Here is an 18,052-nt window from a genome sequence, read left to right on the forward strand (position 1 = left end):
CAGTTGGCTACACAATGAATGATCTCATATTTGAGTGGCAAGAAAAAGGAGCCGTGCAAGTTGCTGATGGGTTGACGTTGCCTCAGTTCATACTCAAAGAAGAAAAAGACTTGAGATACTGCACAAAACACTACAACACAGGTCAGTGCTGTTTATGCTTAGCTGCTGGGTTCGTTAGAGGGGAATTCAGGACTGTGCATTTGCCAGAGTCTCTTGCTATGTCTGATGGCACAGGTGATATAAGCCTTGTTCTGTACATCCAGGGACAACATACATATGAATACACGTAGATATGTTGTCAGTAAATATACACATATATAGCCGATAAAAAACTAATAGACACAATGCTTGGAACTCTCTTGCCCCCAGTAACATCTGCATCAGTTCAAGGGTGTTTGGTCTGGACTTTCTCTTCCAGTGTTTTCTTTTGTCTTTGATGCAAGGGAGCAGATCAAATTTAAGTGACAAAGAACACACTGCCAAGAGCTTTCTTTGCTATGTTGATATAGTACACTCATATTTCAGAACTGGACAATAGCTGTTAATTTCCTCTTCTAACAAGACTTTGGTTCTAGACAATGCAAGGAAAGTACCCATAAAATAGCTGAAACCAGGAGGCTCACTGTGCCTTATCAGTAATTTTCCATGTATTTCCCATCCTTCTCAGGCAAGTTCACCTGTATAGAAGCTCGTTTCCACCTGGAGCGGCAGATGGGCTATTACTTGATCCAGATGTACATCCCCAGCCTCCTTATTGTCATCCTCTCCTGGATCTCCTTCTGGATCAATATGGATGCTGCACCCGCTCGTGTCGGCCTGGGGATCACCACAGTGCTCACTATGACCACGCAGAGCTCTGGTTCCCGAGCATCACTGCCCAAGGTACATAACACACTTATCTTCACACAGGGGCAAAATGTGCACTTTCTGGGGATAGCACATAAGTAAGTCACCACATAGATCCTCCTACTCAAGGAGATTCTGCTGCCATTGCACTATTTCAGTTTAAGAGCAAGCAGAACAAATTCCAGTCCCCTCCTGCAAAAGTTTTAGCAGAGTTGCTATGTCTATCAGTGAAGCTTCCCCAGCACTCATCCCAAGATCCACCAGAGCTCCCAGTATCCAGGAGCTCTGTACCTTACAAACCCCTGCAACAACCACACAAGGATAATGCACTTTACATTCTAGCTTTTTACTCACTTGACCATCATACTTTTGTAATAGTACTGAATTTCCCTGTTATTAAGAGCTTCTGGTATGATCAGATTGAATTACTATTTTCCTTGCTTATAAACCATCACAGTCAAGACCTGGATAAGTTTAAAACTGTGGAATTATTGCTATTTAAGAGCCCAGGATCAAATACAGTGGCCCGATAATACATTCATATTAAATGAGCTCGATATTGGTATACAAGAGCAGATGTCAACTATATCATGGCTTGATCAACTCCTTCCAAAGACCCTGAGAGTAACATGTAAAATAGCAAGGAAAAAGGCATTTGGGTGAAGAAGCCACACTGTGTCAGCCTTTCTCTCTGACTCCTAGGTGTCCTATGTGAAGGCCATAGACATCTGGATGGCCGTGTGCTTGCTGTTTGTGTTCTCCGCTCTTCTAGAGTATGCTGCCGTCAACTTCGTGTCTCGGCAGCACAAAGAGCTGCTCAGGTTCAGAAGGAAGAGGAGGCATCATAAGGTAATACATAAAGCATGAAGGACACAGCTGAAACCTGTCCCAGCAGAACATCACTACATAGCCAACTGAACCAAGCCACTAGCTCCCAGTGAAGTCCTCAGTATATGGTCAGATGTTAAAGAGGGTCACACATCAAAAAGCAGGGCTACCTCAACAAATTGTCTCTTCTAACAGTCTGCTGACTCCAGGAACAGCTGGTTTTTGCTAGCCAAGTGGTCTAAGCCAAAAGGGTTGTTGTCAGCAGAACAGTTTTCACACAGCAATGTTCTGGTCTGAGTTCTCTTCAGAAGACACAGCAAGGGCTGGGGGGAGGCAGGAAGGGAGTTTTGAGGGATGTCTATCAGAGAACAGTCTACATTAGCCCGGAGGTAAGTGACACCTCTTTTATCTTTGTCATCTCTGTGTTCAAAAGCATCTGCTTCTCAGACTGCACACTCCTCTCAAAAAGAAAGAGCATTATTCTCAACCTTAGCCTCGCTCCATGCTTACTCGCCATGGCTGATGCCAATACGAGCATGAATGCATCACATAGATACTCATCTCCTGCAGCCTGGACTCTACTAGCTTTTAGGCTGAGGTACCACAGCAAAGATTTCACCTCACAGGATGCACTAGAAAGAAACATAAAGGTGACTGTGATCACAAGACCAAAGGCACTTTAAAATTGTCCTTAATTAACTAGTAGAATCAGGTACGTGGTATCGAATTTTCAGCACCAGACCTGACAGTTTGCCCTCAAGCTAGCATTAAGAAAACAGTACATTTGCTAAGAAAAAAAAACCCACAGAATTTTTTTCTGATGGAAATCTCAAGAGAGCCCCTAAGAGACCTCCAAGGTCTGCCTAAAATATTCCTCATAGGTATTTGTCTATCCTCTATTTTAAAGAACTCTCTGTGATCCATCCCATCCAGAGACCCCCTTCACTCCACTGCTTCACTGTCCCAGCCATTAAAAGTCATTCCCAGGGTCTAACCTGTCCTACAACAGTTCACAATGTGTGCCTGGAGAACTGCCACCATTCTAGGAGGCAGTGGGAGCTAAGGAGCAGGAATCCCTGTCTCCTTGTAGATCTGCCTCTCTGCTTCAGTTGACCTATCTGCAAAACGGGAAAGTTGTCCATTTGTCCCCAACCCAGTCAGGATCAGGGATGAAAAGTGTTGGACAAATGCAAGGGAAAAGAAATAACAGATGAGACCATCAGCATCCATTGATTTTGTCTGGCCAGAGCAAGACCCTGACATCTCCAAATCATCTGAGGCTGTTTTGGTTCAGAAGATGCAGCCTGCTTAATAGAGCCAAAGCTAAAACCACCCAACATGGGTGTCTCGTAGTGCTTTTATCTCTTCATCTAGATTCAGGCATCCTGTCTCTTAATCTATGCTGTTGTATGCAGATCAGTCTGTTGATAAAACAATAAGGAGAAAAAAGCCACTAATATAGAGATGAGTTTAAAAGATATTTGCCAGAGATGTTCCACTGAACACAAGGCTGCTATTGCAATCCTTGCCCAATCTCACAGCAATTTAATTGGAACAAAGCATAAACAAAAACACTTGCAAAAGCAAAATGAGCAAGGTTTGCAGGCTCATCAGAAAACTAGGAGCTGACTGCAAATATGCAAATGGATTAGTGCAGCTGCCAAAAAAACTAATTGCTCTGTCCTGATGTTCTGACTTGTCTGGGTAGCTCTGCCTGGTTTAGGCGTGATGTGCCAGGCTAAAAACAAGTGAGATGTTGCAGTGGTCCATTCTCGTGGAGGCAGCTGGGGAGAGGACCAGCCCATGCCCACACTTACTAGGTCTGCCCAAATCAGAACCTACTAGCCATTCTTCACAGCTCAGTGCACCAGACTATGTGCCATGGTCTGGCATTAATATAAGTGAATCCAGACAAATCTGTTTCTTGCTTTCCTCAAAGTTAGATGCAAGGTGCTAGCTTATTCTCATTCATTAAGAGTCTTCCTTCCTCTCTAAAAAAAAAAAAAATCAAATCAATAAATACATGTGGCCCTTTCCATTTCTGAGCCATCTTTTACCTTTTTGCCTCTGGAAGGAGGGAAAGGATTAGACTAGAAGGATCGACCAGACAGCGCTCTCTGAACTCGTTAGGCTGTCTGTATTTACTGGGGCAGATGGGTCCTAGCCTGAGGAGACGTAGGGACTGTGATGGCTAGGGAGAGTTACTGTCCCTTTGAGGCATGGACCAGTCTGGTTAATATGACACCATCATCAGACCCACTTTGGAAACCCAGCCCAAGAAAGCCAGCCCAGTGTGGCTGGTCATGTCTTTTCCTTTCTCATTTGAAATGGCACTTTGCAAAAAGGCACCATTAGCTGCTCTATCCTAGGCACGGCACTCACACAAAACAGATCAGCCACAGAAAACAGCCAGTGGCCCCTCAGCAAGGAAAAGAGAAAGAAATTCAGTAAATTAGGGTACAGCCAGACATGTGTCAGTGTATGTGTGTTTGTGCAACCAGAGAAGAGCAGAGGCAGCTTTACCTGAACCCCCATAACACAAACACATGAAGAGGTCTCTAAGCTCCGAGCAGCTCAGGCCTTTGCAGCCCATGCACCCGTCATTAGCTGCTCAAAGGAGTCCAGTTAAGGAAAGGGGGCAAGTTAGGAGTGAGATAGACATTTGCAAAACTCCCCCTGTTGCCCCAGAGCCAAGGGATGCCAGTCCCCAGGGCCACCACTGTGCCAGCGCCTGGGGTTCCTGCCTTGCCCTGTGCCAGGAGCTGGCAGCATGGCCAAAGGCATCTGCTGATCGCCAGGCAGTGGGAGGGTCAGAAGTGATCCCTGCAGCCTGTACCCCTCCAGGTCCCCACCCACCCTCGCTGCCAGTACCTCATCCACAGTGCAGGTTCTAGCCACCTGAAAAGCAGAATTTCTGCATCACCTATCATGGGAAAATCAACTTTTTAACTGAGAAAACTCTCCAAGGGAGCCAAGAGAAGAGTTTCTGTGAACCTTGATTCTCAGCTCACAAAGCATCTCTTACTAGATGTTCAGCACCTGGACTCACCCAGCCCTGAGAGCAGCTGGGTCTTAATTGTTGGTGCCTCAGTTTCTCCAAGCAGAGCACTGCCCCCTTGCAGAGGCATTGTTAGGAGGCAACGACATTTAAGGGCTGTCAGAGATACACCAAGAGGACACAACCAGAGGAGGGAAGAATTATCCTAAGGCCTGCAAAATTTTCTCAGCAAGGACTCTGAAACAAATAAGCCTGCTGGTAGGTCACACAACTCACCAGCTTGCCAATCTCCCCAAAACAACCAAAACAAAGGTTTGATTTTGTTTGGGATGTTTTGCTTTGCTCAGATATGCCAGTGAGCTCTGCCTTCTGCTTCTCTGCCCCAGACCCCAGCACAGTGACTCCATCCCATGCAGCTACCTGCTTGATACAGGGGCCATCCAGAAAAGACACTCTGCAAAGGAGAGAGGAAGGGGCAGCAGGGAACATCGGGCTGGCGGGTTAGGAGGGAGGGGGCCAGTAACTCAGAGTTGGGGGATACAGCATGGATCAGCCTCTGTGACAGTTAATTAGTGTCATTGGTCTAACAATTAGCCTCGGTGACCTGTAGTCAAGAGACTTGGGTTTCTGACCCTGCCTCTGCAACTCACTGGTTGCATTATTTTGGCCAGACTTGGCCAAATTACATCCCCGTGTTCAATAAAACAGGGCTAAATCATTCTGAGAAGCCTGCAAGGCCGTCACCAAAACCCAGCAATAGCATTGGCTTTTAGACTGGAAACTAAATTATTTCTCTTGCTCAGTAACTGGAATTAACACAAGCAGCCATGACTTGCTGTTGACCCACAGAAGGGCACTTCTGTTCCTCACCTAAAAGATGGCCCGAGGGGCTCAGGGGGTCCCACGGGCAGGCGAGCAGAGGGCTGGTTGCACGCTGCCTGCAGAGGTCTTTTCCTGGACAGGTCTCTGCGCCTGCGCATCCATGTAACTCTGTAGGAAGTCTCACGCTGCAGATTCAACTACGCGAGTTACATGGAGCCCACTCCTTCTGGGCAAGCTGATCCAGCACAGGCAAAGCAAAGAAGGTGCTGATAGGAGTGAGGGGGAGGGAGAGGCAGAAGCAAAACAGGGGATGCAACTGGAAAAATGAAAGCAGTACCATAAACCCTTCAAGTATGTCAAATACCCAAATGGGGTGGAAGTCGGTCCTGTTCTCTGTGGGGTGCCTGGATCCCCTGATTTGCATCTGTGCAGCACACAGCTGGCACCCCTCTATAAGGCTGATCTCCCAAGAGCAGAGGGTTTGTCCAAGGGCACTGAGGCTGGGGCATGACGGAGGCATCTTACCCTTGCAGAGCAGGAAGCTGTCGGTGGAGAGCCTTATAGTGAGGGTGCACTGTCTATATCTTATTTTAAGTAGAGTCCCATGCTGAATCTGTTTCAGGAGGATGAAACTGGTGAAGGCAGGTTCAACTTCACTGCCTACGGGATGGGACCAGCTTGTCTACAAGCCAAGGACGGCATCTCTGTCAAGGGCGCCAATAACAACAACACAGCCAACCCGGTTCCCCCGCCATCCCGCTCCCCCGAGGAGATGCGAAAGCTCTTCATCCAGCGAGCCAAGAAGATCGACAAAATCTCACGCATCGGCTTCCCCATGGCGTTCCTTATCTTCAACATTTTCTACTGGATCATCTACAAGATCGTCCGCAGAGAGGATGTGCACAACCAGTGAGGGAAGGGGAGCAGCTGGGAGGGAGCGAGCAGTCCTTTATATATGTGCAATAGCAATGCAGCAATGCATGAATTTAAGAATGTGGCAATATCTACTAAAAAAAATGGGGAGGGGGGGCTGGGAGGGACTTCAAATCATGTGAACAGAGGATAACCGGCACAGGGAGGAGAAAAAACCCTCTTGATCTTGGGAGTGCAGGGTGGGGGTTAGTTTTACAGCATAGGAAGGTTTGGATTGCTCCAGCTGCAATCCAAGCAGTGTAATATATTAATATATATTCATGCTTAATTATAATGCAAAAGAAAACAATCCAAAAAAAGATAAAAAAATCCTTTTTTTAGCCTATTAACAGCTTAGATTCTCAAGTCACTGGAATGATTCATAATTCCATGTGCAGAAATGACTGCAATTACGCTTTATCTGACTTTTGCTATAGAAAGGCCATACCAGTCAAGCACGTAGGGAAAAAAAAAGCCCTAACAAAAGGAAAAAAAAAAAATACACACAAGAAAATCATCTTACGCTTCTCTAGGTTTTGCACTTTGAAAACTGGATAGACGGGGAAACTTAAGAAAGAGGCTGTGGGTTGTTGTTTATTTTATATATTTACTTTTTTTAGTCACGGGTTTGCCAATCAAACACTTTGTGACTTTTGGATAGAGGAAAGCAAATACATTATCTCTCTCATCCCCATCAGAGAGCATCCAATGGGAAACCCGAGAAGGACATCAGGGCCTTCATCAGAAATTGCAGGTACCTTCTGTCCTTTTAAATGACCTAACAGGATTCAAGTCCCAGGAGGTAGAAATATTATTCAGAACACTAGAAATGATGAAGGATTTTTAAAATGGCTTTTTTCTTTTTCCCAAACCCCTTTCTGCCATGTTTGTTTACAATGAGGGGATGGAAGTGTTGAATGAGTTAAAGCAGAAATTATATTTAAAATTCTATTTTCAATTATATTTAAAATATAGAGAAAACAGGCATATTCATGCCTTGTTGTGATAAGATGGGGCGAACGGCAATACTGTCAGTAAGGGGTGGGAGGGGGGAAGGTGTGTACAGAGAGAGCAGCTCTTATTTTCAGACATTTCATAGCAGTAATATTAATAGTGAAACTGGGCCGATGGACCCAAAACTCTATTTTTGTATCTGTTTTGGTGCTGCATTTAGCTTTAATGTGGATGGGAAGATGGAGCAGGCTGCTTTGCCCCTCTCTCCTGCCCAGCAGAGTCCCAGGGGAGGCTGTCACAGTTTGGTGGGGACAGGGAAAGGCGGGAGGGTGGTGGAAATACATGAGCAAAGGGGTTTCCCTTTCGCCAAGTGGTAGCACAGGTTGGCATTGGTGTTTTGGGGGGTGGGGGGAACACACCAAATGCCTCCAGGGTGTTATTTGTAAGCCTGTCTCAGGGCTGGCATGGGCAAGTCAAGGTCCTGATGCCCCACTTGCCTCTCTGGGACCCTGGGCATGAGCTAGGCAACAGCACCCATGGTGATTTAGTTGTGTTCATTTGCACTTTAGCGAGGTGGGTAAAAGAGCATGAAGGAAGAGACAATCAGTCTGCACTGAAGCACTTGGGGTCAGGTCAGGATTAGGCACCAGATGAAGGCAGAGAGACAAGTGACACCCAAGGCAGGGCTTTCCTTCTCCTTCCTCTCCCCTGTCTCCTGCTTAGGGCCAGACCACAGCTGAACTGGGCTGCAGATCTGATGCTTGCTCTGGGAACAGACAGGCTCCTGCTTCCAGAAGCTGCATCATCCATGGCAGCTGGAACAGCTCACAGCAAAGTACCCTCCAGCACTGTCCAGTCCAGTCTGGCCCAGGTCAGCAGCACCCAAGCCTGGGACAGGAGGTGGGAGTCTATACTCAGCCATGGGTGTCCCAACCAGCGCAGCAAGAGGCAGCTCTGGGAGAGGGCGGGAGAGAATGGGGACCTGCAAACTCTCCTAGCACAGGCGTGGCGCCAAGAGGAGAAAGCCCAGGGCTCTCCTCGGCAGGATAGAGGGATACCCATCTCCGAGGCTGCCAATTCAGCACCTTTCACCAGCACTAAATACACTTTATTTAAAAAAAAAAAAAAAAGAAAAAAGAAAGAAAGAAAAAGAAACCAAGGATAACAACAAGAAGAAAAAGGGATAAAAAAACCATTGTGGTCACTGTGTGGACTAGGGCAAATGGCAATATTTCCTAATGTTTTGGCAAAGGCCACTGAGCTTTCCATGCCCTTCTGCACTGCTGAGACAGGGAAAGAGCACACAATACCAGTGTGAACCAGTATAACAGCCCCTTCCCTCCATCAGAGCAGCAGAAAACCTGTGGGCTGAGGATTTCTTCTTCCCCCGGCAGACAGTACTTTCCCAAGCAGGGAGATCTCAAGCTGTCGAGCAGAGGCGTTATTTGATGCTAGGACAACTTTCCGAGTCTTGGCTGGAGCCCAAGTCTGCTGCTGGCTCTGGTTTTGCTTGCTGAATTATTGAACTCTCCCTGCATGCGCGACGGGCGGTCGTGCCAACTGCGGGCTGTGCGATTGCTTTAAACGGCGTGTCCTTGTCTGAGATGAAAGAGCAAATCCAGGGAATTCCCCTCCCTGCCCAGCGGCGGGGCAGAAGCTTGGCAGCCCACGCGCCGCAGCTCCTTGCTCATGCACGGGAACAACCGCAGATCATTGTCATTTTGGAAAAAAAAAAAAAAAAGTGTCCTGCCTCAGTGCCCAGACCTTGCACTTGTCGTGGTTTGTACAACTTCTCAGGCTCCCCAGGCTGCCCAGGATGGCTCATGAGGGCACAGCCAGCTGCAGGGCTGTGGGTTTCCTTCCTCACTAGAGCTGCTCTAAGGAGTGGCCAGTAGGTTCACTAATCCCATGCACCATCCTCCCACCCAAGTGAGTTTTGATCCTACATCTGAAGGGCAAGACCAGAGTGAAGAGAAGGAATCCATTCCCACCTCACTTCATTCTGCTCCAGCTTAGAGAAAGGCCTCTAGACCAAAGAGGAATCCGCTGTTCATCCTAGATTTACTGCTTGGAGATGCAGATAAACTCACAGTTACTGCTTTACTAGAGCTCCGGTGTTACTTTCTGGCATTGAGTAAGGCCAGAGGAAGGCAAATTAGGGACTAGAAATCATTAGGAAGATGCTTGTGTTTCCTGCTCATACAGAAGCACTTCAGCTGCTGGTGGAGCCCATGGGAGTTTAGGGACCGAAATAAGAATTACACGCTTACCAGCACGCCTTCGCGTCCGTTCAACTCCACCAACCACTGGGCATGTTTGATGCTCACCAGTAGTGTTATTTTCTCTTCACTGAGCAGCCAGTTTCCATTTAGGCCATTTTCCAGCCCCAGGGCTGCCTGCACAGTGAGAGTGCGCAGCACTCACATCCCAAGATGAAACACGCTGGGGTCTTGGCAAAGGTCCGGTGGTGCCGAGATAGCCATCCCACAGATGTCCTGCCAGACAGTTTCACCATGTAGACAAGACCTTAGACTGTCCTAGGAGCCCCTGGCAAGTCTGTGCAGTTTTCAAAATCAAACTTTTCATGTGTACTAGACTGCTTCTAGTCTCTGTATTGCAACAGAGCTTGCTTTGATAACCTATCTTCAAAGTAGGCTGCTTTAATAGTGCCAGCAATTACATTTATTAGTAAGAATGCACAGGATTTGATATCACAGGGCAGCTTCCAGACATACTGATTGAATTTAACTCAGTAATTGTTAGCTCTTGTTAAGAACAAGGCTCAGAAGCAAAACCTCTGAATAAAATAGACAGCAGTCAGTCTGGTAGTAAAGAGAGAAAATAGGGACTCAATTCACTTGGACTCTTTGGAAAAACAGAGCCTTATCCCAAACAATATTATTTCCAGATGTTTCTGGAAAAGTATCACTTCATGAGCAGGAATTATTTTTCCTTATACATAAACATAACTGTGGAAACAAAAAAAGTAAAATAAACTTACTATTTTTTTTTGTCAGGTAGATGAGTTTTTCCCACTTTAATTCCCGATTAAAGCAGCTTTCCATCTGGGATCCCAGTGCCATGGAAATCTGAGAAAGGTGCTGAAGAGGGGCCAAGACAGATCATTAAGCACGTGGTCTGCTACAGACTGCAAGGCTTAGCCTTGATCCTGGCAAAGCACCAGCTTGCCTTTAAACACACAGGCAGGGTCACATTCGCTTCACGGGTCCAGTAGTGCCCTCATTCCTCCTGTTCTAGAAGCCTTTGCTGGTCAGGGCCGAGTGACTTAGTTCCCAAAAGCATAAAAAAATTTCAAATACTGAATATTTTCATACCCAGTGAACAGAAACATTTTTTTTGTTTTGCCCAGACTTTTCTGGAAGGCTTTTTTCTTCAGCCTCTTCTGAAGATCTTTAATTTTAAGGCAAACCCAAGACAATTCAAATTACACTATCGGTTGTCCTTTATCTTGACTGTAATTTGAAGACCTTGCTTGGCTTCCTAATGCTGGTAGAAAAAAAGATTAGAGATATTTACAATATATATTTTTTAAAAAGAAAGGAACATATGAAAGGAGAAAAGACTATTTTAAATGGTGCCATATTTTTCACAGTTATACAATCATATTTTTGTACTGTACTACCATTCTTAATAAAACATAGTTCTTACCCCTGTGCCAAAGACAGACAATCTCTTTCAATGCCCCATTCCTTACTCCAAAACCTTGCTACCAGCAGCAGTGAATAACACAATATGGACACTTTCCCCCTCAAAACCCAACCCTACCAGTGTGGCTGCAGCCCTGGGGTCACCACCTGCCAGCTGGACATTGTGCATCTCCTGCCAGGGTAACGGCGAGCAGCAGGTCCTGTCCTGCTGGAGCATCCCACAGAGCTCAGTTCTGTCAAAGAAGGGTCTGATCCCTGCCCTGCTAAGAAGCAGTCAACACTCTCCTGTCTTCTTCTCAAAAGGACATAGAAGGGGTATCTTGGGGTGCTTCTGCTTCAATAGATTTCCATCATTTGTATGGAGGCAGTGTACTATTTAAGTAGAAAATTGAGATACTTGATTGTTCTTCAGGGTGCTAGGATGAGCACCAAAGCAGAAGCTAATATTCATTAATTTCAGCATCTTCAAAATTACTTTAGGTCTTTTAAATCTTCCCAACCCTTCATCTCAACAATTATTTCTTAAGGGCAGTTGCACTTCTCTTGCTCAAATAAATCTACACAAATCTCCTACTTCATTAAAGTATATTGCATTTTCCTGTGTCCATCTCCCTTCTTTCACCACCTCAAGTTTCATTTCTGTGGGGCTAAGTCCCTCAGCTCCAGCAACCTTTCAAGGGCCTGGCACAGATGGGTGCCTTGGGAAATACAGGGCAAAATATGTGAGTAAAAGCATTCCCCCTAAGCAGGCAGGGTAACAGGTGCCAGGGAAGCCCTCTCATAGCCAAGCGTGCATGAAGAGGATGCCTGGGGAATGCAAGGGTGGCCAACAAGGTCTTTTTTGACTGTGCTCTGTGTGAAAGCAAGGCAGCATCAGGAAGAGAGAAAGAAAGCAGATCCTGGTTCATCACTACCCTCACTCACCCTATCATGTTGTCCCAGCATCATGCTGTCAGCAAAGCACCAAAGCTCCTGGTGCTGTAACATGGTAAAGGGCACAAACCACACAGTAGCCTACAGAGGAATGATTTCAGCACCTAGCAGAGGAAATTACTTGTCAAGAGTAATCAAGTAATACTTAAGAGTAATCAAAGAGGATCCTAGAAAAAAAGGGGAAGGAAAAGGAAAAAGCAATAGGAGACGTTTGTTTTCCTGCCACAACACCATCTTCTCCTGGCTTTCAAGGCAGGCAGTACCAACAGGTATGATGCAAGAGTCTAAGCTAGCAGCAGGAATTACAACATTGTGTTAAGTAATCATGACCATCAAGTCTAGCAAACCTAAGCTGTAGTCCTCATGCACTTTACTGCCAGGCTTTTGCATAGAAATTGTAAGGGAGTCTTATGTTTGTGATATTCCTGGGTCTATTATAGACTGAGTGCTGAAGCCCATCCTGGGATAGGGCTGGCTCCCAGCAGTGCTGGAGAGGAGCTAGCCAGGATTTGCGCCAGGTCATGCTCAGGGACAGTGCATGCACTGGGAACAGATTCAGCAGAAGGGGAAGTTACCACTTCAGGGGAAGGCAGGGAGGGCTTCATGTTGGTTTAACAATCCCATCAGCACTCAAAGCATCACTGCTGGGGCTTGCAGGCTGTGCTTAATGCTGCCATTACTCCTACCAACAGTGAGAAGCCAGCCACAAAAAGCACAAGGGAGAAGGAGCCCAGCAGCTTCCCAACAGCAGTAGTTTTCAGTAAGGAGAGAGGATACAAAACCCTCATGTCCCCAACCTGAGGTTCAAATATAAAATCATCCAACTTTTCCTGGGCATAGGATAATACCACCATAAATAAGACATCAGCCTGGTTTGAAATTAGCTTTTATTTATAGATTCACCACTTGAATTGCGTAAGTAGCTTAAGTCAAACAAGGACACCCTTTTCACCTACCCAGGGAACTGGCTGAGGCACGAGGTACCATCATTAACTACGTGCTCTGGCTTAGAGTTGCAAGTGTGTCATTGCTATGGCAGGTGAGTCAAACTTGGCACAAGCAGGGACAGGTAGACTGGCCTGGAGCTGCCAGGTCTGCGGGGCACAGAGCTCACAAGTAGCTTTTGCTGCTAAGGCTTTTTGGGAAGCTGGTGCCAGGATTGTTAGTGCTGTAACAAGCTAAAAAAAAAAAAAAAAAAAATCACCTTCCCTGGTGGGTCTGTGGGAGGACACACCTGTCTTATTTAGGCACTTGGTGATACTGTGGCACTGTTGGGTTACTTGTCTGACAAACATGAATCAAGCTTTAGGCTGCAGACCAGCTGAGCCAGCGGGCCTGGGTTGAACACACCACAGAATTTGGGCACTAAATTACAGCTCTAGGTTCAAGCCTGAATCAACCTTGCAGTGATGACACGCTCGAGAGTGGAGGCCTGATAGTAGTGTTGCTTAAATCAGCATTACCCTGTCATAGCCCTGCAGAGATCAACAGGCCAGGACTTCCAAAGCTAGCACAACTGGGGCCTGGGCATCACTGTTCCTTGCTTGACACCTAATCCCCAAACACTGAACTTTATTGAACTAAAACTATGCAATATTGAACATATTTTGCCAAGAGTGGTGCCTTAGCCACCTCTCCTGGATATGCACTTACACATTTTTAGAAGTATCCTCCCAGTTGCTTGTGACAGAATAAAGAACCAACACATGCTCCTGAGGAGCGGGGCCAGCCTTGGAGCTTGTGATGTGCCACAGATGGCCACAACTGTATTGCGATCACAGCTTCTAGGACAGCTCTGCTCCTCTGAGGCTACAATGTTCAAAGTAGAGGAGTCCTAAAAGTTCAGCTCCCTACCCAAGAGTAGAGTGAGGGCAGGGATCAGCAATGAGAAAGGAAGAGGAGATCAAGACTTGTGTAAGGACAGGAGCTTGTAGTACTTGCTCCTCACTGTAGTGCAGTCACAATTGCAACTCCAGTCCCTGTGGTCTTTGTGGGAGCTGAGGCTTTAAATACTGCTGGCTTGTTCTTTGAGGGGTTGGAAAGACAATTCATGAGGCTTGACTTGTGCCATGCAAGTAGTAGTATGGTACAGTATGGGCAGTGTCACCTCTAAAAATAAAACTTCAGAAACCAGCAGACAAATAAAGTGAAGGGGCAGCCTCTGTAACATAGGAACAGTGCTGGAGATGCATCTCCCCGAACAGCTGCACACTCGGTGAGGGACACCAGGACAGCCTTCACAGGCAGGAGTACAATGAACAACCCTGGCAATCCTTGATCAGATATATGCCTCCACTTGCCATCAATCCCATTTTTTTTAATCAGGAAAAACAAACCAAAACAAACACTCCCCACCAAAAAATTTCACAACCAAAAACCCATCACCAATGAGTTAGGTTATTGTTATATCTTCTGCTTACTCTTTTAAGTAAGTAATTGTGGCCAGTGCTGTTGGTCACAGCAGTAGAGCTCAGCTCAACAAGAAATGCTCAGCTACAGGCTGACCCAACAAAATCTTAGCTGAAGGGAACACAAGTTCCTTTACCTTATGCTTGCCTAGGCTGGGGAACAACTGATGGAGGGCTTTGAAACACTCTACAAGTTCAGTGTAGGCAAAGGCAGAGCACTGTTTCCTTTCTGTCTCCCTCTTCCCAAATCTGCTTCTTTGTCCAAAACACTTGCATTCTTGCAATTCTGGGGTGAGATTAGAAACAGGGAAAACAAGCTCAGAAGCAGCATGGACCAAGCTGACAAATCCCAAAGTTAACCTACTTGAAGTGGGAGAACTGTAAGAACAGCACCTCCATCCCGAGGTTGATGCCCCCTTCACAGTCCTCCAGCACTGAGCAGAGTGACTAAACTTGACAGGTCAGTTGAAAGACACATGCATTTCAAATCCATGATTGATACATCCCTCCTTAGATCAGGTCAAGACAGCAGGTTAATTTGGGGATCTGTCAGCTTTGAGAGTATCCAAATTGGAATGTTTGGGAAATAAACATTAAGGTCTAAAATGGTGTTATGTGAAAACTGGAGACAGGTATGTAACCCACTTTCTCCTTGCTGGGAAGAGTGATCTGTTGTGCCTGAACTCTGCCTTTGAGCTCCGTTTTGCTGCTCACTGCAACGCCAGAGCATCTCGCTGTACAATCAGTGCTGCACTCCCTGCGACTGGTGCAGTAGGTCAGGAGACAGAGGCCAACTCCAGAGGCGTACGAGGTGACAGACACAGACATTAAGGCACAAAGGCCAAGTGACTTGACTCACAACATGCGTGTGGAATTAATTATCCTGAAAAATGCACCGCCTGGAGCATCTCAAGCCTACTGTGAAATGGAATTCATGGGCAAAAAGATAAGTTTGTGGTTCCTGAGTCTGGTCACGACATACTGACAGCACTAATCATAGCCAGAGCTCACCTCTTCTTTCATGGATTTACCGAGCTGCAGAAAAGAGACGACTGTTTGTTTCAAAAGAACTGAAATAGAAGGCAACTGTGCTAAAAAGCTATTCACACATGCATTTGAGATACAGTAAAAACTTCAGTGAATTAAGAGATCTATAGCGAGATGTAGAGATGAAGCAACACACTAAGGACTTCACCCAAAAAATGGCCTGACATGCAAAGGTCACAGCGCATTTCATCACACTTTACCATCCCTGCAGCATTGGTGAACACCATTCTGGAAGCAGCCTTTGAATTCCTGAAGATGCACAAGCCCGTCCCAAGCAGCTGTTTGTAACCACCCGCCCGAGATCAAACAACAGCCATAAGCAGGCTAACATCATTGTGGACAGTGATATTTTATGGACTGTGTTGTCTACTCACATCCAACCACAGTGTACAGCATATCATGCTTATTATATTAAAACTAAGATGAGGAGTAATGAAACACTTAAGTGATATAAAAAAGGAGGGGAGGACACAGGAATTCCTCCCTTTCAACTATAAACGCACACCCATTTACATTGTTTTGTAAATGAATTTATCTTTAGAAGAAAAATAAAAACACAACATATTTCTCTTCTGGACAACACTGCACATTTGATTTTACTTTGGAGGGGAGATACACACGCACACAAAGCAGGAATACTTTCTAATTGAAAACATACAAAACAGAAGTGGGAACAGTTCAGCACCTAGATTTTCCTTGTGTCCTTGATAAACATTGTCTCCGTTTCCCAGAATTATCCACCTCACTGGTCAAACACCCCCCCCCCCCCCCAAAATCTGGTATCTAGGAAGAATGCCTCGCAAAAACTTTGGAAAAAAAAACTATTAAGTAGTGGCATTGTTTTGTTCTATTTTTCTGTTTCTCTCCCATCTGTAAGCCATTTGTATGAAGAAAATCTTTGTTTCCAAAGCTTGACTTACTAAAGCTCATTTGTTCCAAAATACAAGCAGCGCCTTGACGCTGTTTATACCAGGGAGAGCCAAGGGCTCCGACAAAGGAGCTGGGCTGGGATTAGCAGCCGCAGTGTAACGTGTTATGGCTGCCCCATCCCTCCGCCAGCAGTCACTGTCCCCCCCGGAGAGGGCAATATCAGTCACCCTCCACTCTCCAGTGGAGCTCAGAGTAAAAACAGAGGGTTTGCCACCATAGATCAAGATCTCAGCTGGGGTACAGACCCTCTCACAAAGGGGCAGGACAGACCACTGAGGATTACACTCTTGACACACCCATCCAACAGAGCCCATTTTCAGTATCTTTTGTAAATACTAAATCCAGAGTTGAACTACTTTTGCAATTTTGTGTGTTTGCTTGTTAAAAGTCAGGATACATATTTTCCAAGCTTGGTCATAATCAGGAAAGGACTGGCAACAAGGTCAGATTGTTTTCTTTTCTTTCTTCAGTCTTATGGAGACCTCAGAAGGAAGCAGCAGCATTAAAACCTGCCCCAGTTTAACCAACTCTTTTAAATATAGGGAGAGGCAGCTGCTGTTAAGAGGACAAACCTCACCTAACCTCAAATAAGCTTCTTTAAAACAAGCATTGAAATAGTTCCTGTTCAGCAGTTTTAGTTTTCTTCCTTGCAAGGTAGGTGCTAAAATATCAACATTTCACAGGAGATAATCAAAAAAGTATTCCCAGAGTAAGGATTAATCACTAGAGTTAAGGAGTGAAGTGCTCTCTGAGCACCTCTACTGGTTCGTTAACACAAGTCTGAAAGAAAATAATGGGAAGTCTCAATGCTTATTAATTTTCACACTAATCTCCCCTAAAGAACAGAGGAGGGACTAGAGAGATACAGAATATAAAGTGTACCTACGCTTAAAACTTAGGATCTAAAATTCTTCAAAAAGAATAAACTAGCTTAATCATGAAGTGCTTATGTCTTCTCCCTACCCAACTTAAAAAGGGACCCCCTATTTTTTTCTATATGAATTTATTATAGATACATATATATAAAAAGTTGGTATGGCCTTACACTCCTTTTAAGGATATTTTGCTACATTGGTCAGAGTGCAAAGCAACTGCTTCCTTAAAAGCAGCATTTTTACATCATTATGAAAATAAACCTGTAAGTTATACGATTTGCATGACCACACAGAAACAGTGGCAGATTATTTTTCTGGCTTGTAAAAAATTTTAGAAAACAGAAGTTCTATTTCAGCAGTTTGAAGATGGAATGTAAAGTTTCTGCTGTTATATGTATATAAAATATATTTATTGAATCATACATTCATGCTGATTCCAATAAAAAAAAAAATAAAAGATTTTTCTGAAATTCTCTCCATGGATTTTTAGTGCCAGAGGTTCCATGCTGCAGCCTACACTGCTGGTGCATTTGAGCTAACACAACATTTCATGAAAATAAGGTAAAAAACCAGTTTTACTGTTAAACCTTTTATTCTGAAGAATAACCTCTCCCATCTGTGACCTCCTGAGCTCCACCCCACAAAGGAATTCCTACAACCACAGCAGTATCAGCTATAGCATTCAGACTCCTGAACTGCTCCTTACTGTTTCAGGCTCTCGCAAGGCTAACACAGTTTACAATTAGCCTTCCCTTCCATGGATTCAAGACTAACTCCAGGCAGCACAAGCAAGTTTTCCACAAGAGGGACATCTGGTCTTTCACACAGCAA

General features: G+C 45.3%; 1 protein-coding gene across 3 annotated transcripts in view; it reads left to right on the top strand.

The window, feature by feature from the left end:
- Nucleotides 1-8,448, top strand: part of GLRA1 (glycine receptor alpha 1) — a 40,433-nt gene extending 31,985 nt beyond the window's left edge. Inside the window, exons 6-9 of one of the 3 annotated variants that reach the window (XM_074915783.1) lie at nt 4-141; nt 668-882; nt 1,549-1,695; nt 6,093-8,448. In XM_074915783.1, the coding sequence (XP_074771884.1) occupies nt 4-141; nt 668-882; nt 1,549-1,695; nt 6,093-6,407 (815 nt within the window). In that variant the 3' untranslated portion in view covers nt 6,408-8,448. The remainder of the gene's footprint in view (nt 1-3; nt 142-667; nt 883-1,548; nt 1,696-6,092) is intronic. The other 2 variants (XM_074915784.1, XM_074915785.1) reach the window with 2 other exon arrangements.
- The last annotated feature ends 9,604 nt before the right edge of the window (nt 8,449-18,052 follow it).

Source organism: Athene noctua, chromosome 12, assembly GCF_965140245.1.
Source record: "Athene noctua chromosome 12, bAthNoc1.hap1.1, whole genome shotgun sequence".
Lineage (NCBI taxonomy): Eukaryota > Metazoa > Chordata > Aves > Strigiformes > Strigidae > Athene > Athene noctua.